This window comes from Pristiophorus japonicus, chromosome 11 (genome assembly GCF_044704955.1).
Source record: "Pristiophorus japonicus isolate sPriJap1 chromosome 11, sPriJap1.hap1, whole genome shotgun sequence".
NCBI classification, from domain to species: domain Eukaryota; kingdom Metazoa; phylum Chordata; class Chondrichthyes; family Pristiophoridae; genus Pristiophorus; species Pristiophorus japonicus.
Genome location: NC_091987.1, coordinates 95,982,036 through 96,002,363, shown reverse-complemented (window position 1 = coordinate 96,002,363; position 20,328 = coordinate 95,982,036). Strand labels below are relative to the sequence as shown.

General features: G+C 43.0%; 1 protein-coding gene across 8 annotated transcripts in view; it reads left to right on the top strand.

Moving 5' to 3' along the window:
• synj1 (synaptojanin 1) overlaps nt 1–20,328 on the top strand; it is a 131,514-nt gene that overhangs the window by 48,083 nt on the left and 63,103 nt on the right. For 6 of the 8 annotated variants that reach the window (XM_070893757.1, XM_070893756.1, XM_070893753.1 and 3 more), the window contains exons 13-16: nt 1,966–1,989; nt 5,537–5,728; nt 16,409–16,493; nt 17,550–17,690. In XM_070893757.1, the coding sequence (XP_070749858.1) occupies nt 1,966–1,989; nt 5,537–5,728; nt 16,409–16,493; nt 17,550–17,690 (442 nt within the window). The remainder of the gene's footprint in view (nt 1–1,965; nt 1,990–5,536; nt 5,729–16,408; nt 16,494–17,549; nt 17,691–20,328) is intronic. The other 2 variants (XM_070893758.1, XM_070893754.1) reach the window with 1 other exon arrangement.

The window sequence follows — 20,328 nt, the reverse complement described above, 5'->3', positions numbered from 1 at the left end:
GCTTTCTTTGGGATGAGTTGTTAATCCGAGACGCTGACTGCATGCTCAAGTGGATTAAAAAGATCCCAAGACACCACTCATTAATTTCCTGTTTGCGCGGACTTGCGTGCAAATTAATCAGTGTCTGTCTACATAGCCACAGCGACTGCACTGCATGAAAAGTAATCCTTGCCTATAAAGCACTTTAGGATGTCCTGAAAACATGAAACACTATAAAAATGCACATTCTTCTGTCTTGCCTGCTCGGTAGATGTAGTAGGTAGGACAAAACTATAGTTGCTCACAGCATCTTTTATAGAAATGGAATTGCTAATACTGGGGCTTGAGTATTTCACTTGCACTGTTAACAGATTTTCATGTGTGTGTATTTTATTTTTACTTTTGATCATTCATGTTTGGCTCCCATATATATTGAAGGATCAGTTCCGACTGCAACAACAAATAGTTAACAATTACAACCAGAAAACCTCATCAACTTTCGTGATATTACAAAAAAAAAAGTGTTTTGTTGAAATGCTTTTGAAACAGCAGTACCAGTTCAACTTTGAATCATTCTGGTCAGTGCTGCACACGTTCAGTGAGAATTCTTGATCACGCGAATTACAAGAGAGAAATTCTGCTCCGTATGCAGCATAGTTCAGTAGGGCAAGTCAGCAAGGACTCCCACTCCGTATTGATGTGCAGCAATTCCTGCTGGTTGGGTGAACATCAGGTGCAAAATTATTGTGGTCAGCTGTGATTTTCCCTTCATTCAAAGTTTGCTCCAGCTTGCTGTTGAGCCACGCAGATGAATAATGGCCACTTGGGCGAGTTAATGGAGGTTGCCCAGCATCTGCAGATGTCCTAGCACACAGTCAAAGTCAACATCTTCAGGAAAGGAGGGAGTAGAGAATGTTGGGGAGAAAATTAGAAGGGAAAAAAAATCTCTCTCTCTCTTTTTTTTTGGATCTTTTAACTGAAGTTTGAGGATAAGGTCCCATTAGGGACTAAAAATTGCCCTCCCAGCCTTGGATTAGTAATTTGATCCCTTTTGTTTGTGCCGGGTAATAATTCGGGTTAATGTTCTATAGATACTGGATCGTCTGCTTTTTGATAAGGATTTAGCAAGAAATTGCACTTGTTTTTCAATGCCCAGCTTACTGGAAAATTATTTTTTAAATGTTTGTTTCTAATTTTACCCTGAATTTTAAATCAGCTTGAACTGTTCCTTAAATACTTTTGTGGTCTGTTCCTGTTGTCTTTTCCTGTTCCCTTTAATCTTGTTCTATCATTTGTATTGGAATCACAGTATATCTTGGTGTAACTTATATCTGTGAAAACCTTGCAAGATCATCATTTCATGAATAGACACTGTCCCCTGATTCCTGCTTCCACTGGCAACTCCTCATCATAGGCAGTCCCTTGAAATGAGGATGACTTGCTTCCACGCCAAAAAGAGGATGAGTTCACAGGTGTTTCAATGAAGGACCCGAACTACATCCTGAAGGGTGGAAGATGTCTGTGCATGAATTTTTTTAACGTGGGGTGGCCGTTGCACACCAGCCACCACACGGGCTTAACAGAGCTAGGTCTTGGTCCAGTGGCAAAGATGGCAACTATACTGGACCGAAGGATTACAATGGCATTCAAAGACCATGCTGAAACTGGTTTCCTAATTTTAACACTGTGCAAAAGTTTACTGAAATAAAACCATTTGCAATATGATCCAAGACTATCTGAAAACTTTGCTCTGCATGCAGTTAAGATAGAACAATATTTTAATTAGTGATTTTACAATAATTAATGTCACATAAAAATATGTGCAGATTAGTGCAAGGAGGAAATAAGTTGCACCACGTATTCAAATTGCATTTTTCTAGCAATTTTTTTGTACTGCATGATGAGATTTCTTTTACTTGTGAAAGAGCTTCCTGTGCTTAAATGTGTTTAATGCTTTTTCTTCTTCTCCTCTTGCTGCGGTTGCAGTTCCAGAATTGACACTTCAATCAGGTATAGTGCTTTGCCTAAAACCTTCTGAAATAACAGCAAAAATCTGCCACTTAAAAAAAAATTAGCCATCTTTTTATTAATTACTTGTCATTTTCAAAAGGAACCACATCTTTAAGTATATATAATTCTGTATACATGACTTATTAGCTTTAAGATGAACCTTTGTGTTTTTCAAGATGTGAGAAAAAAGTAAACAATTGTTTATAGCATAACAGTCAGTATATCTGATCTATTGCAATAAATGTGCTTGCTGTAGGGCACTAAAACATCATCCATTTATATTTAAATGCATTACATTTACATTAGAATACAAGCCTCACTCAAACACTGCCAAACAAATTATGTTGTAATAAATATAACTTTTTAAAATAGCTGCATATTCAAGTGCAAAAATTGGATCTTAAGGTTGCAGTGAAGATGCTAATTTGATATTTGTCAATTAACACCTGTGATAGCTTACTGGACTTTTCACATTTCTCCTGAGATTTTGGACACTTTGCCTTCAAAACTAGTTTCAACTTGGTTTCTATTCAGGCAAAGGCTGCAGTAATTTAAAGAGAACATATATTTTGCTGCTTTCTCAGTCTTCTACCATAAAGGGAGTTAAATTCATGATGTATCCATCACATATTGAAAGCATACATTTTGTGTAGAACTTTCCCCTCTTTTCCAACACCAACGTGGAATACCAAATTCTTGTGCAATGACCAGGGCCACTAGGACATTGTAGAATCTGCAAAAGTTGTCTCATCAGCAAAAATCATCTTGCTCAACTCACTCCTTACTCCTAATGATAGCTTCTACCTGTTGCGGTTCTGAGGACACAAACTGCAGGAATTCTTGATCTTGTGATTCACGCGCGTTTATGGGGGGTGCGGGAGCTGTGTGCACTAGGGAGTGGTGTGGAGAGAGAGAAGTGGCAGTATGAACTGAAGGAGGAGCAGAAGGAGAATGCCATTGAGAACTGGAAGGAGAGGAAGAAGCAAAGATTTGCCAGTGTGTACTGGGTGGGGGAGGAGGAGAAAATTTGCAATATGGTGGTGGGGGGGAGAGAGCGAGGGGAGGGGAGAGTGTGTGAAAAAGAGTGAGTATGAGCTGAGGAAAGGAGAAAAAAAGTAGCTTTGTGAACTGGGATGGATGCAGGGATAATAAATGAATTAATGATCAGATTAAATAATTCAGAGTACCAGTACTACTCAAAATAGCTTGCAAATTATTCAGAAGAAATTATGGAAATCCCTGTAATATTTGCCAAAGATTGCTTCAAGTGGTAGAGGCATAACCTGAATGGGAGCAGTGAATTGAGGCGAGAGTTTCTAATCAAAAATGTCACTGGAAAGGAACTTCATTATGGCAAATAAAAGGGAAGTTTTATGCAAAATGCTTGATTCTAGGCGACTTCTCATCTGCTATTCTGATTTAAACAGAAGAGTAACTCAGAGACATGATAAGTGTAACACTTCTCCCTTTATAACCTTTTGGATTATGGGGCAATTTAATAGGTTATATTTCCCTATAAAATGAGTTGGAGTCTTAACTGTACAGATTTAATTGTGTTCATACAATGCTTTGCATCTAGAATGCTGATAAGTTCACATTTGGATTCAAGAAGTCAATGGTAGTGTAATAATTAGTGCACTGAAATCATTTAACGTGCTTTGTAATGTATAATTCACTAAATCTGCTGCTGATCTGGTCACAGGACATGAGTCTAACAAAGAATTTAAAAGAGAAAACATGAAATTCACTGGATTTCCAATCGGATGGTTTGAACCATCTAATTGGTTGTTTATAGAGATGTAAATTTTCTAAAACTCTAATAGTCATTGTACAAGAATTTTAGGTTGGCTTTGTGTCAAAATATATTTAATTATCTTTTGGAATTATAAAATGGGCTGATTCTGTGGAGAATGCCATAATTATAGATTATTGTGTGTAGGGGTTATGCTGCTGATGAACATAGGAACATACGAACATAGGAACATAGGAAATAGGAGCAGGAGTAGGCCATACGGCTCCTCGAGCCTACTCCGCTATTTAATAAGATCATGGCTGATCTGATCATGGATTCAGCTCCATTTCCCTGCCCACTCCCCATAACCCCTTATCCCTTATCATTTAAGAAACTGTCTATTTCTGTCTTAAATTTATTCAATGTCCCAGCTTCCACAGCTCTCTGAGGCAGCGAATTCACAGATTCACAACCCTCAGAAGCAATTTCTCCTCATCTCTATTTTAAATGGGCGGCCCCTTATTCTAAGTTCATGCCCTCTAGTTCTAATCTCCCCCGTCAGTGGAAACATCCACTTTGTCAAGCCCCCTCATAATCTTATACGTTTCGTTAAGATTACCTCTCATTCTTCTGAATTCCAATGAGTAGAGGCCCAACCTACTCAACCTTTCCTCCCAAGTCAACCCCCTCATCTCTGGAATCAACCTAGTGAACCTTTCTCTGAACTGCCTCCAAAGCATGTATATCCTTTCGTAAATATGGAAACCAAAACTGCATGCAGTATTCCAGGTGTGGCCTCACCAATACCTTGTATAGCTGTAGCAAGACTTCCCTGCTTTTATACTCCATCCCCATTACAATAAAGACCAAGATACCATTGGCCTTCCTGATCATTTGCTGTACCTGCATACTATCCTTTTGTGTTTCATTCATAAGTACCCCCAGGTCCCGCTGTACTGCGGCACTTTGCAATCTTTCTCCATTTAAATAATAACTTGCGCTTCGATTTTTTTTTTCTGCCAAAGTGCATGACCTCACACTTTCCAACATTATACTCTATCTGCCAAATTTTTGCCCACTCACTTAGCTTGTCTGTCCTTTTGCAGATTTTGTGTCCTCCTCACACATTGGTTGTATTTAGAATTAAATATTCCTGTCACCTACTGATAGAATTTACAAAGCGGTGTACATCAAAAGACCTGGAGGCCGATTTTAACTCCAGGTGGGGGCCTGCAGCATGAGGCCTGGGAGATTTTAATACTGGGCCTCATTTGTATAGGCCCTGTCACACTCCCACATGATTATGAGCAGCAGGCGACCGCTGCCAGGCATCCAAAGGAACAGACCCCGGCAATCGGGTAACTGGTCGGGGGTGGTCAGGATGTCATTGCAGTTGGTGGTGGAGTGGAAGGGAAACCCAGAGGCCCAAGGCATTCCATGTGGGGCGTAGAGGATGACTTTCCCTTGTATGCATCAGGTTAATAATGCTATTGGGCCACGATGTAATTAAAGCTAGATCTGAATATTTAAAGGATGGTCCTGCTGCCTTCCGTCCAACGCCCCTCTCATCTGCTTTCAAAAGAGTTGGTTTAAAATTACATGTGAAGGCAACGAGATTGACTGGGATAAGTCGCTATGACCATTTTAAGCTTATTTTATTTTCACATCGTTCTTCCCCATTCCTCCTCCAAAGGGAATCATTTTTTATATCTTGAAAAAAATTTATTAAATGTATTCTGAGTTAGGCTGTGGGGAACTGGACTAGATGTATAATTTGTTTAGTTTGAAGGAAAACCGTGTGATGTTACTTTACAGCTTCTCCTCGAGTCTTGCATGGGATGTGTGAAAACTATCATAAGTATACAAAACCAAAACGCATCAGAGTCTGTGTTGGAACCTGGAATGTGAATGGTGGAAAGCAGTTTCGCAGCATTGCTTTCAAGAATCAAACACTTAATGACTGGTTGTTGGATGCACCAAAAAAAGCTAATGTTCAGGACTTTCAAGGTAAGATCTTGTATTTAATGTGGTTTTTTGGTACAGGTGCGACATCCAAAATCTGGAGTTCCGGACACAGGGCCGATCCGTGGCGAGGTCGTCCGGAAACTGGAAAATGTTCCGAAATCCAGACTCCCCCACCTCAGCCCAGACAAAGATGTTCCGAAATCCTGAAATATCAGGAACGGCCTTGGTCACGAGGTTTCTTGATTTTGGACGTTGCACCTGTAACTTAAGCTGTGCACCAATAGTGTGCTGTTGGGTTAGTAGCACTTTATAGAAGTCTAATAGCAGGAGACCAAGGGTCTAGTGAGAAGGAGGAACTGAAGAAAATCCTTATTATTCAGGAAATTGTGTTAGGGAAATTGATGGGATTGAAGGCTGATAAATCCCCAGGGCCTGATAGTCTGCATCCCAGAGTACTTAAGGAAGTGGCCTGAGAAATAGTGGATGCATTGGTGGTCATTTTCCAACAGTCGATCTGTTGTGTATCTGTAAAGCATGTACTCCCATGTTCTGCCACCAGGAAGCTCATCCCCTGAAGTTCCAAGGGATCCGAGCATCCCTTGGGAGCACTGTATATAAGCCGGCCCCCTAAGCCTGTTCCTCACTCTGGAGTGTCTTATTAAAGAGTGAGGTCACTGTTACTCTAACCTCCCTGTGTGCAGCCTCATCTGTGTTAGGAACACGATAACTGGTGACAAGAATACAAATCCAACGCAAAGATGCAGCAAACTGTGGGCATCCTGGAGAAGTTCTCGGAGCGAGGGGACTGGGAAGCCTATGTCGAATGGTTAGATCAGTATTTTGTAGCCAACGAGCTGGACGGAGAAGGAAGCGCTGCAAAAAGGAGAGTGGTCCTCCTCAGTCTGCGGGGCACCGACCTACAGCCTCATGAAGAATCTTCTGGCTCCGGTGAAACCCACAGATCAGTCGTATGAGGAGCTGTGTACACTGGTTCGGGAGCATCTTAACCCGAGGGAGAGTGTGCTGATGGCGAGGTATCGGTTCTACACGTGCCAGCGATCTGAAGGTCACGAAGTGGCGAGCTATGTCGCCGAGCTAAGGCGACTTGCAGGACAATGTGAGTTTGATGGCTACCTGGAGCAAATGCTCAGACTTTTTTGTACTGGGCACTGGCCACGAGACCATCCTACAAAAACTTTTGACTGTAGAGACACCGACCCTCAGTAAGGCCATTGCGATAGCACAGGCGTTTATGTCCACCAGTGATAACACCAAACAAATCTCTTAGCGCACAAGTGCTAGCGATGTTCATAAATTAACTGGAACTGTGTTTGCGAGCAGAAATGTACAGGGCAGAACCCACGAGTCTGCAACTGCCAGCAGGCCTCAGGTGACCCAGATGACTTAGAGTCCGCAACAAAGGATGAATGCAAGGCAATTCACACCTTGTTGGCGTTGTGGAGGCCTCCATTTAGCCTATTCATGCCGCTTCAAAGGGTATGTTTGCAAGAGCTGTGGAACAATGGGGCACCTCCAACGAGCTTGCAAACGAGCTACAAGCTCTGCAAAACCTGTTAACCACCACGTGGCAGGGGAAGATCGGTTCATGGTGGACCAAAGCAATTTCGAGCCTCAGACGAGGCAGATGCTGAAGTACACGGGGTGCACACATTTTCGACGAAATGTCATCCTATAAGGCTAAACGTAAAATTCAATGGCTTACCCATAGCCATGGAACTGGACACTGGCACTAGCCAATCCATCATGAGTAAAAAGATGTTTGAGAGACTGTGATGCAACAAGGCATTCAGACCAGCCCTGAGCCCCATCCACAAGAAACTGAGAACGTACACCAAAGAGCTTATCACTGTCCTGGGCAGCGCCATGGTCAAGGTCACCTATGAGGGCCCCACACAGCTTGGAAGGTGCTGGCTGGGCAAAATCCGCTGGAACTGGGATGACATCCAAGCGCTATCACATGTCGATGAGGCCTCGTACCCAGGTTCTTAACAAATTTCCTTCCCTTTTTGAGCCAGGCATTGGAAACTTTTCTGGGGCGAAGGTGCAGATCCAGTTGGTCCCAGAGGCATGACCCATTCACCACAAGGCGCGAGCGGTACCTCACATGATGAGGGAGAGCGTGGAAATCGAGCTGGACAGGCTGCAACGCGAGGGCATCATCTCCCCAGTGGAATTCAGCAAGTGGGCCAGACCGATTGTTCCAGTACTCAAAAGTGATGGCACGGTCACGATTTGTGGCGATTCTAAAGTAACTATTAATCGTTTCTCGCTACAGGACCAAGACCCGCTACCTAAGGCAGACGACCTATTTGCGACACTGGCAGGAGGCAAGACGTTCACCAAGCTCGACCTGACTTCGGCCTACATGACGCAGGAGTTGGAGGAGTCTTCGAAGGGCCTCACCTGCATCAAAACACACAAGGGACTGTTCATCTACAACAGATGCGGTCGGCTGCAGCGATCTTCCAAACATGGCAAACCTACTCAAGTCGGTACCACACACGGTGGTCTTTCAGGATGACATATTGGTCATGGGTCGGGACACCGCCGAGCACCTACAAAACTTGGAGGAGGTCCTCCAGCGACTGGATCGCGTACGGCTGCAGCTGAAGAGGTTGAAATGCGTCTTCTTGGCAACAGAAGTGGAGTTTTTGGGGAGAAAGATCGCGGCGGACGGCCTTCGGCCCACAGACGACAAAACAGAGGCTATCAGGAACGCGCCCAGACCACAGAACATCACGGAGCTGTGGACATTCTTGGGACTCCTCAACTATTTTGGTAACTTCCTACTGGAGTTAAGCACCCTTTTAAAGCCCCTATATGTGTTATTGCGCAAAGGTGAGAACTGGGTATGTGGAAAAAACCAAGTAATTGCTTTTGAGAAAGCCAGAAACATTTTATGCTCCAACAAGCTACTTGTATTGTATAACCCGTGTAAAAGACTTGTGCTAGCATGTGACGCGTCGTCGAACGGAGTCGGGTGTGTATTACAACAAGCTAACGTTGCAGGGAAGTTGCAACCTGTCGCCTATTCTTCCAGGAGCTTGTCTAATGCCGAGAGGGCCTACAGCATGATTGAGAAAGAGGCATTAGCGTGTGTGTTTGGGGTAAAGAAAATGCATCAGTACCTTTTTGGCCTCAAATTTGAGCTGGAAACCGATCACAAGCCCATCACATCCCTGTTCGCTGCAAACAAGGGGATAAATATGAATGCCTCAGCGCGAGTGCCCACCTTTGTATGCGGGCCATCAGCGTATAACTATACCATCCGCCACATGCCAGGCACCAAGAACTGTGCGGATGCTCTCAGTCAGCTACCATTGCCCACCACGGAGGTGGAAATGGCGCAGCCCGCAAACTTGTTGATGGTCATGGAAGCGTTTGAAAATGATAAATCACCTGTCACGCCCTGCCAGATTAGGACTTGGACCAGCCAAGATACTCTGCTGTCCCTAGTAAAAAAAAAAAACTCTGTACTGCATGGGAGCTGGGCCAGCAACCCCATTGAAATGCAAGAGCCAATCAAGCCGTTCCAGCGGCGAAAGGACGAGCTGTCCATTCAGGCAGACTGCCTGTTGTGGGGTAACCGTGTAGTGCTACCAAAAAAGGGTAGGGAGACGTTCATCTCTGATCTCCACAGCACACACCCGGGTATAGTAATGATGAAAGCGATAGCCAGATCCCATGTGTGGTGGCCCGGTATTGACTCTGACTTAGAGTCCGGTGTACGGCAATGCAGCGTATGTGCTCAGTTGAGCAACGTGCCCAGAGAGGCACGACTAAGTTTGTGGTCCTGGTCCTCCAGACCATGGTCGAGGATCCATGTCGACTATGCGGGCCCATTTCTCGGTAAAATGTTCCTGGTGGTGGTGGATGCTTTTTCAAAATGGATTGAATGTGAAATAATGTCGGGAAGCACCGCCACCGCCACCATTGAAAGCCTGAGGGCCATGTTTGCCACCCACGGCTTGCCTGACATACTGGTCAGTGACAACGGGCCATGTTTCACCAGTGCCAAATTTAAAGAATTCATGACCCGAAGTGGGATGAAACATGTCACCTCGGCCCCGTTTAAACCAGCCTCCAATGGGCAGGCAGAGCGGGCAGTACAAACCATCAAACACAGCCTTAAATGAGTCACCGAAGGCTCACTCCAAACCCTCCGATCCCGAGTACTGCTCAGCTACCGCACGAGACCCCACTCGCTCACAGGGGTGCCCCTGGCAGAGCTACTCATGAAATGAACACTTGAAACCAGACTCTTGCTGGTTCACCCCAACCTGCATGATCAGGTAAAGAGCAGGCGGCGGCAACAACAAAATGTAAACGATGGTCATGCCACTGTGTCACGGGAAATTGATCTGAATGACCGTGTATGTGCTAAACTATGGATATGGTCCCAAGTGGATCGTGGGCACGGTGATAGCTAAAGAAGGGAATCGGGTGTTTGTAGTCAAACTAGACGATGGACAAATTTGCAGAAAGCTCCTGGACCAAACAAGGCTGCGGTTCACAGACTGCCCTGAACAACCCACAGCAGACACCACCTTTTTCGAGCCCACAACACACACAAAGGATCAGCGACACCACGCCGGACCAGGAAATTGAACCCATCACGCCCAACAGCCCAGCAAGGCCAGGCTCACCTAGCAGCCCTGCAGGGCCAACATCTGTGTTAGGAACACAATACAATAACGGGGAACAAAGAAATGGCGGACCAATTGAACAAGTACTTTGGTTCGGTATTCACTAAGGAGGACACTAACAACCTTCCGGATATAAAAGGGGTCAGAGGGTCGAGTAAGGGGGAGGAACTGAGGGAAATCCTTATTAGTCGGGAAATTGTGTTGGGGAAATTGATGGGATTGAAGGCCGATAAATCCCCAGGGCCTGATGGACTGCATCCCAGAGTACTTAAGGAGGTGGCCTTGGAAATAGCGGATGCATTGACAACCATTTTCCAACATTCCATTGACTCTGGATCAGTTCCCATCGAGTGGAGGGTAGCCAATGTAGCCCCACTTTTTTAAAAAAGGAGGGAGAGAGAAAACAGGGAATTATAGACCGGTCAGCCTGACATCGATAGTGGGTAAAATGATGGAATCAATTATTAAGGGTGTCATAGCAACACATTTGGAAAGAGGTGACATGATAGGTCCAAGTCAGCATGGATTTGTGAAAGGGAAATCATGCTTGACAAATCTTCTGGAATTTTTTGAGGATGTTTCCAGTAGAGTGGACAAGGGAGAACCAGTTGATGTGGTATATTTGGACTTTCAGAAGGCTTTCGACAAGGTCCCACACAAGAGATTAATGTGCAAAGTTAAAGCACATGGGATTGGGGGTAGTGTGCTGACATGGATTGAGAACTGGATGTCAGACAGGAAGCAAAGAGTAGGAGTAAATGGGGACTTTTCAGAATGGCAGGCGGTGACTAGTGGGGTACCGCAAGGTTCTGTGCTGGGGCCCCAGCTGTTTACATTGTACATTAATGATTTGGACGAGGGGATTAAATGTAGTATCTCCAAATTTGCGGATGACACTAAGTTGGGTGGCAGTGTGAGCTGTGAGGAGTATGCGATGAGGCTGCAGAGCGACTTGGATAGGTTAGGTGAGTGGGCAAATGCATGGCAGATGAAGTATAATGTGGATAAATGTGAGGTTATTCACTTTGGTGGTAAAAACAGAGACAGACTATTATCTGAATGGTGACAGATTAGGAAAAGTGGAGGTGCAACGAGACCTGGGTGTCATGGTACATCAGTCATTGAAGATTGGCATGCAGTTACAGCAGGCAGTTAAGAAAGCAAATGGCATGTTGGCCTTCATAGCGAGGGGATTTGCGTACAGGGGCAGGGAGGTGTTGCTACAGTTGTACAGTGCCTTGGTGAGGCCACACCTGGAGTATTGTGTACAGTTTTGGTCTCTTAACCTGAGGAAGGACATTCTTGCTATTGAGGGAGTGCAGCGAAGGTTCACCAGACTGATTCCCGGGATGGTGGGACTGACCTATCAAGAAAGACTGGATCAACTGGGCTTGTATTCACTGGCGTTCAGAAGAATGAGAGGGGACCTCATAGAAACGTTTAAAATTCTGATGGGTTGAGACAGGTTAGATGCAGGAAGAATGTTCCCAATGTTGGGGAAGTCCAGAACCAGGGGACACAGTCTAAGGATAAGGGGTAAGCCATTTAGGACCGAGATGAGGAGAAACTTCTTCATCCAGAGAGTGGTGAACCTGTGGAATTCTCTACCACAGAAAGTTGTTGAGGCCAATTCACTAAATATATTCAAAAAGGAGTTAGATGTAGTCCTTACTACTAGGGGGATCAAGGGGTATGGCGAGAAAGCAGGAATGGGGTACTGAAGTTGCATGTTCAGCCATGAACTCATTGAATAGCGGTGCAGGCTAGAAGGGCCGAATGACCTACTCCTGCACCTATTTTCTATGTTTCTATGTTTCATTGGGCCCAAGTTTCCACATGATTTGCGCCTGATTTTTAGGAGCAACTGGTGGAGAACGGACTATCTTAGAAATCGCAATTCTCCACTTTTTTTTCTGCAGTTCTAGTCAGGTAGAACAGTTCTACTTTGGAACAGAATTTTTTCTTCAAAAGGGGGCGTGTCCGGCCACTGACGCCTTAATTGAAAGTTTCCACAGTGAAAACTTACTCCAAACTAAAGTAGAATGGAGCAAGTGAAGATTTTTGTCGAACTGAAAAAACCTGTTCTGCACATTAAAAAATCAGGCGCAGGTTACAAATTAGGCGTCCAGAACGAGGTGGGGGGGAAGGGGGGAGAAGGGAACTCATTAAATTCTACAATAAATCCTTATTTATACTTCTACAAATATTATACAAATAAATCCAACCTGAATAAACATTTATAAGCAAAGAAAAGATTAAATAAACCATCTTCCTACCTGTGTGAAAGTGCTTCAGCCAGGGAGAATTCTGTAGCCGTTCGTTGCCGCTGAGCGGGGGGGGGGGGGAGAAGAAAGCCGTTCGTGCCGCTGAGCGGGAGGGGAGGGGGGGGGCGGGGAGCGGGGAGGAGAAAGCGGTTTGTTGCTGCGGAGGGGAGGGAGGGGAAGGAGACAGCGGGTTGTTGTTGTGGAGGGGAGGGAGGGGAAGGAGACAGCCGTTTGTTGCCGCGGAGGGGAGGGAGGGGAAGGAGACAGCCATTTGTTGCCGTGGAGGGTGGGGAGGGGAAGGAGACGGTGAGAAGGGTAGCCTCAGTGCTGATGTGCTGATGGCAATGTGATTTTATTAAAAAATGTTCAAAAATTAAACAGCTACAAAGAACTACAAAAATGGCCGAGTGCCCATGTTATTTTTCACACTGAGCATGCGCGAACGCGCACGCGCAGCGTTGCCGGCAGGAAAAAAACTAATTTAAATAGTACCCGCCCCCTCCCACTTACAAAATCGGCGCGCGTGTAGGCTCTGCCCCCCTGGGCGCCGCGCCAAACAGACAAGGAGCTGCAAAGCGCTCGAGAATAGCGTGTTTTTTTTCTGGTGCCGTTTTAGGCGCGAAAAACGGGCGCCCAGCTCGGAGGGGCGCCCGTTTTTTATCCTGTGGAAACTTGGTCCCTATGTTTCTATCGACTCTGGATCAGTTCCTATGGACTGCAGGGTAGCTAATGTAACGTCACTTTTTAAAAAAGGAGGGAGAGAGAAAAGGGGGAATTATAGACCGGTTAGCCTGACGTTGGTAGTGGGGAAAATGTTTCAATCTATTATTAAAGATGAAATAGCAGCGCATTTGGAAAGGAGTGACAGGATCGGTCCAAGTCAGCATGGATTTATGAAAGGGAAATCATGCTTGACAAATCTTCTAGAATTTTTTGAGGATGTAACTAGTAGAGTGGACAAGAGAGAAACAGTGAATGTGGTATATTTGGACTGTCAAAAGGCTTTTGACAAGGTCCCACATGAGATTGGTGTGCAAAATTAAAGTACATGGTATTGGGTGTAATGTATTGACGTAGATAGAGAACTGGTTGGCAGACAGGAAGCGGAGAGTCGGGATTAACGGGTCAGTTTCAGAATGGCAGGCAGTGACTTGTGGGTTGCTGCAGGGCTCAGTGCTGGGACCCCAGCTATTTACAATATACATCAACGATTTAGATGAAGGAATTGAGTGTAATATCTCCAAGTTTGCAGATGATACTAAGCTGGGTGGCGGTGTGAGCTGTGAGGAGGATGCTAAGAGGCTGCAGGGTGACTCGGACAGTTTAGGTGAGTGGGCAAATGCATGGTAGATGCAGTATAATGTGAGGTTATCCACTTTGGTGGCAAAAACATGAAGGCAGAATATTATCTGAATGGCGGCAGATTAGGAAACTGGGAGGTGCAGCGAGACCTGGGTGTCATGGTACATCAGTCATTGAAAGTTGGCATGCAGGTACAGCAGGCGGTGAAGGCAAATGGCATGTTGGCCTTCATAGCTAGGGGATTTGAGTATAGGAACACGGAGGTCTTACTGCAGTTGTACAGGGCCTTAGTGAGGCCTCACCTTGAATATTGTGTTCAGTTTTGGTCTCCTAATCTGAGGAAGGACGTTCTTGCTATTGAGGGAGTGCAGCGAAGGTTCACCAGACTGATTCCCGGGATGGCAGGACTGACATATGAGGAGAGATTGGATCGACTGGTCCTGTATTCACTGGAGTTTAGAAGGATGAGAGGGGATCTCATAGAAACATATAAAATTCTGACGGGACTGGACAGGTTAGATGCGGGAAGAATGTTCCCGATGTTGGGGAAGTCCAGAATCAGGGGACATGGTCTAAGGATAAGGGGTAAGCCATTTAGGACTGAGATGAAGAGAAACTTCTTCATTCAGAGTTGTTAACCTCTGGAATTCCCTACCGCAGAAAATTGTTGTTGCCAGTTCATTAGATATATTCAAGAGGGAGTTAGATATGGCCCTTATGGCTAAGGGGATCAAGGGGTTATAGATAGAAAGCAGGAAAGGGGTACAGAGGTGATTGATCAGCCATGATCTTATTGAATGATGGTGCAGGCTCGAAGGGCGGAATGGCCTACTCCTACTATTTTCGATGTTTCTATGTGAACAAGCTAAATTAATATGGCTCTTATTTTTATCCCTTTTAATTGTCATAGTACTTTTACCCCTTTAATTGTCATGGTACTTTTACCACCTCCTTCTCAGGGCATCGAGGGATGAGCAATAAATGCAGGCTTCCCAGTGTTGTCCTAACCCCCAATGAAATTTCTTTTTTAAAAATGCCTTGTTAGCCTTGTCTATTTCTATCTCTACCCTTCTCCAGCACTACCCAACTCCTTCTCTTCCCCTCCCCCCACCCCCCCCCCCCAAAAGAAAATCCTTGTTCCGTTGACTTCAACCTCTTTCTTTTGCGTTTATCTCAGCATTGATGGCAGTGCTTGTAGCTGCCCAAGTTCCACACTCTGGAATTCCCACCCTATACCTCTCCACCTCTCCTTTTATGCCCTTTCTTTAAAACCTACCTCTTACCAAGCAGTTGTTCACCACTCCTGATTTGTCCTCCTTGGCTCAGTAACTGTTCTTTTTTCCTTGCGCCTATGTGAAGCAAAATGGGACATTTTTCTATCTTAAATGCAAGTTGCTGTAGTATCCCTCGTGCTGCACTGCTTTATTTCAGGGGCCAGGCTGTGCTGCTTTTCCAACTTCCCCCAATTTTGTTCAGTATCCCATTGTGCTGAATGGGTTTATTTATGTCCCATTGTATACACTTATTTTTTTCCCCAAAACAAGAAAAAATTGCATTTATATAGCACCTTTAACATAGTAAAACGACCCAAGGAGCTTCACAGGAGTGTTGTCAAACAATATTTGACACTGACCCACATATGGAGATGTAGGTTTTCAGGAGCGTTTCCAAAGGAGGAAAGAGGCAGAGAGGTTTAGGGAAGGAATTTTAGAGCTTAGGGCATTGGCAGCTGAAGGCATGGCCACCAATGGTTGAGCGATTTTAAAATTGGGGATATGCAAGAAGCCAGACACTGGGCCAAATGGCTGCTTCCTGTGCTGTAAATTTCTAAGATTGGCCTGGTGGGCTCGGGGAAGGGAGAGATGCGGTAGAGGCTGCTGAACAGATGGTCTCAATCTTAGTGGTAAAGAAGTCCATAAGCTCCTTGCACTTGTTGGTAAGGGTGAAGGAGATGGGGGAGAGGGGTTTAAGAAGATGGTTTGCAGTAGACAGTTCCTCACTTTTTTTTTTCTTTTGAGGGCCTCTTCTTGTCTCTTTGGAACTTTTCCCCCTGGTGTCTTCTTTGCCTTAATTTTTGAATTCCTCATCCCCATGTTTCTCTCTCTCTTGAATTAAATTTTTTTTGTTGTCTCCTTTTTTCTTTCAATGTCACTTTACTCCATTCGTCCACCAACCCCAACTCTATGCATTCCACTCTGCTCACGACGCTAGTCTTTCCAAGTATTTGCTTCCCCAACCACCGTAATTATTCATTAGCCCACCCTCCCCATCAGTACTATGTCTCAAGTACACAAAATGATGGTTTGATTAAGCCTATGTGAAGGTTTGTGGCTCCTGTATGTATAATCTACAAGACACTGTAGTAATTACCAAGCCTGTGGAGATTTACGCTGCCTGGGTCACCTTCGCTTCCCACTTCTCTCCCTCTTTACCCTGTCAAATTTATTGAGCACTAACAAATTTTCTTTCTTTTTTTTTTTCCATTCCAGATAAGGGGAGCAGACGTGTGGACATTTTTGCTATTGGATTTGAGGAAATGGTTGAGCTGAATGCAGGAAATATTGTAAGTGCAAGGTAAGTAGTAATCCATATTTTTGTTTTAGTTTTTGTCGTCCTAATTTTTTCCCAAATGAAGTGAAAGACAGACTGAGCACTCTACCTGCTAGTGTCCCTTTTATGCGATGTGGTTACACACAGATAAACCAAGTGATTTTTTTAGTTTTTTTTAAATAAATAATTTTGGGTTGGGCTTCTTTAAGTAGAAAACATACTGCTTCATTGTTGCTGTAGAATGATTTGTTGTGTTGAATTATTTTAAATGACTAACAATTGGGTTTCATTTTTTTCTTAGTAACAATCCAAAATTATTTGAATTTATTAAAAAGCATTGTATTTTTCATGTTGCATTTATATATCATATTTCAGTACTGTACTTTTAATATAGTTCCTTTTTAAAAAAAAATACATAGACAACATTTATGGATACTTTTAAATGTCTAACATTTTATTTGAGCCCTAAAGAGGCTATTTAAATCCCACCATAACATGCAATACCTTAATAATCCATTAAATAATTTTCTTTGTCGATTGCAGAGTTAATTTTAGTCATGTGTTTAAATATCAAAGTAGAAAATAGGTTGTAAAGCACCAATTAACTTGCATCCCTGCTTACACTAGTGTTTTAGGGCCATTACCAATTCATAATTTTATTTTTCAACTTACTACTCGACAAAAGTGGAATTTAGCACTGTTTCCTCAACCTCAAACCTTTGACTACAGACTCCATAGGTACGCATGTGATCATGATTTACCTATAGTTGAACCTGAAAGCAGGTTAGCATGTTGCATATGCTGGGCTTTTACGACATAGAAAAGTGCTTGAAAATATCAGCGCTTTGTTGTATTTCAATACGATCCATCAGATCCGATATTGTCCAGTAATATGCAACATTTCTATGGTTCTTGGTAGATTAGTGAAACATGAGATCAGACAAGTTGCAGTAGCATTTTAGTTTATACTATTGTAATTTAGCTGTCATCAGTCTCTCACATTCTCCTACAATAATATATGTGTTTAAAAACAGCATTATCTCTGTATATTACTTCTTACTATTTACAACTATTTGACAGCACCACTAATCAGAAACTATGGGCAGCTGAGATTCAGAAGAGTATCTCCAGGGATTGCAAGTATGTTCTTTTAGCTTCTGAGCAGCTCGTAGGTGTCTGCCTGTTTGTCTTTATCCGACCACAGCACGCACCATACATCAGGTTAGTCTGTTTTACAGCATCATTTGACAATGAAAAATGTTTGATATTGGCTGTATTTTCTACTAACTGCAAAAAAAATGTAACATTGTAAAATTATCTGATCAATACAATAACTTGTGCAAGTGCATTTTTTCATATCTAAAAATTAATTAACCCAAGTTTGCTGAAGCCTGGTGAAGAAACACAAGTCATCTGTGATACACTGCATGGTAGTTTCTAATGTCAATTGTTTGAAGATTAGTTATTTATAAAAATGACACCAGTGTCAAATATTTAATTTGTCCAATTTTGAAACTTCTTGGGCCTACCAAGGTGCCAATCAGTATGATCATCTGATGACTTCCACTGGTCACTGGTTTTTGACCATGAGCGCTCTCGTTCTTCTAAACACTTTTGAAATTAACTAGGAAAACCTCACCACATTATCTGAAACTATATTATGGTGCACTGAAATTCCAGAAATATAATGCTTATAGATAGAATTTGAGATACAGAATTCTGAGTAATCTGTAATCAATACAAAAAGTAATAATTCTGAGGTGAGTGAAGCAGCAATCGTATGATCACACAAGATAATTATGGCTGAGAAAGGCTATTCGGCCTACTGAATTCAACCATCAAGAATGTCCCTAAAGCCCATTGCAGCATCCAATTGATTCTTAAATGATCATAACGTCTTCACATTCATCGTTCCATCTGGCTGTCTTTCCGTATTGATTGCGGAGCAGGCTAAAGGGGTCGTATGTCCTACTCCTGCTCCTATTTCTTATGATCACTTTTTGTGTGATATCGGTCCTAAATTTGTGATTCTTTGCCCAGCTCTTGCAGTTTAATTTAGTTTTTCAGATTTACTCTTTCCATTTGGTTTACTATATTGTATACCTCTTTAAGATCACCCCTCAGATGCCTCCTTTCAAAGCTGTGAACACTGCAAGTTTCCACATTAGTTGGACTTCTAACACTATTAGAATCAGATTCTGTTGTTTCTATTTGTAGTGTCAGATTTTAGGACTGCAGGGTTTTTCATTTTTGGCTGACCTTGAAAGCAGCCTTTGCTGGCATTGCAGTGGTAATCAATGTTCTATAGATTACAGAACAGAAGCTTTAAAAAGGACAAACTAGAGACAAACAAGTTGAGCAGAAAAATGACAACAATAGCAGGAACCTTTTACTACCCAGAAGTGAGAGTGCAATAAACTGTTAGCCTGGTTTTGCTCTTTCCCATTAACAATATAATACAGTTTGACTTGGTCCCTTTTTATATTGCTTTCTTTCGAAGACTAAATATCCAAAGTTTTTCTCTTTGTTTATAAAATAAATTCTTCTCAAAATATCCAGAAATGCTATTAAGAACCATAGATCTATTTTGGAGAGTTCAACAGCTGTTCGGTTTTTAATTAACATTGGTATAGTAATTGCTTTTTTAATTGCCTCTTTAATCTCTAACCTTCATTGGCAACTCTTATTTCCATCACTGTTGATTTCAACTCATTATTATACCAGCAGCTTGGGGTGTACCATGCACTGAAACAGTATGCCAGGCATAGAGGCAATGATAGTAAAGGCACAGCTAAGGTGGGCTGGCCACCTAGTCCAAATGCCTGATACTAGACTATCTAAGAAGGTATTCTATGGTGAAGTGAAACTTGATAAACTGGTGGTCAGTTTAAAAGATAATCGGATTGCTCAAAGACCAGTGTTTTTAAAAAAAAAAAAAGTGTGACATCTGAACTGGCGCATGGGAGCACGATGTTCATGACATGAAAACGTTGCAAGAGATGATTCACGTTGACATGACAAAGCTTAAAGCAAGTCATATCCAGTGAGGGAGAGTATTATTCACTAAATTCGGACTTGATAATGAGAACCCACAACTTGTACTAAATTGGAGATGAATTATAGGCTGTCATCATCGACCATGGTGAAGAAACCATCATTAGGTTGGGGTATTCAAAAATGTTGCTGCTTTCCAACCATCCTTGCAGGATGACTCGAAGACATTTGAGTTACATATCAAAATAGTGATATATTGCACTGTATGGATTTAAGAGTTCTAGTAAACTTCCACTGTTTAAATAACTCAATTTTAATTCATATTTAGCCAATCCACTGACCCATGTATGTTACCTTATTCTGTTGCTATTTTTGCTTTCACAATTCAATGCTTTAAATAGTTGCTGGTTTTAATTGGAGGCCTATCTGTGTGGCTTTTGCTCTGACTTTTAGAAAATTATCAATTACCCAAATACTGTGTGATAGTACCAATTTCTTTCAGAATTAAAAGTAAACTTCTTCAAAAGGTTGGCTGGTGCAGTGAATTAGATGTTCTTTCACCTCTGGATTTGGTTTCAAATCCAGCCCATGGTTCTATGTGAAAGGAATGTTTTTTTTAATCTAGTTCCTAATGTGCATCAGCTCATGACATAAAACTGTTCTTAATTCGGCATTAATTGGCTTGGAATTGGAAGTCTTGCAGCAAGAGTTCAGGGGAAGGTTGGTGTGGAGAATGAAAAATTGTGCAGTAAGGGGTGCTGTTCTAAGATTGAGGCTGATTTATGTTATGTAGGCCAGAATAAATAAAAAGAAAAGAAAGACTTGCATTTACATAGCACCTTTCATAACCACCGGACATCTCCAA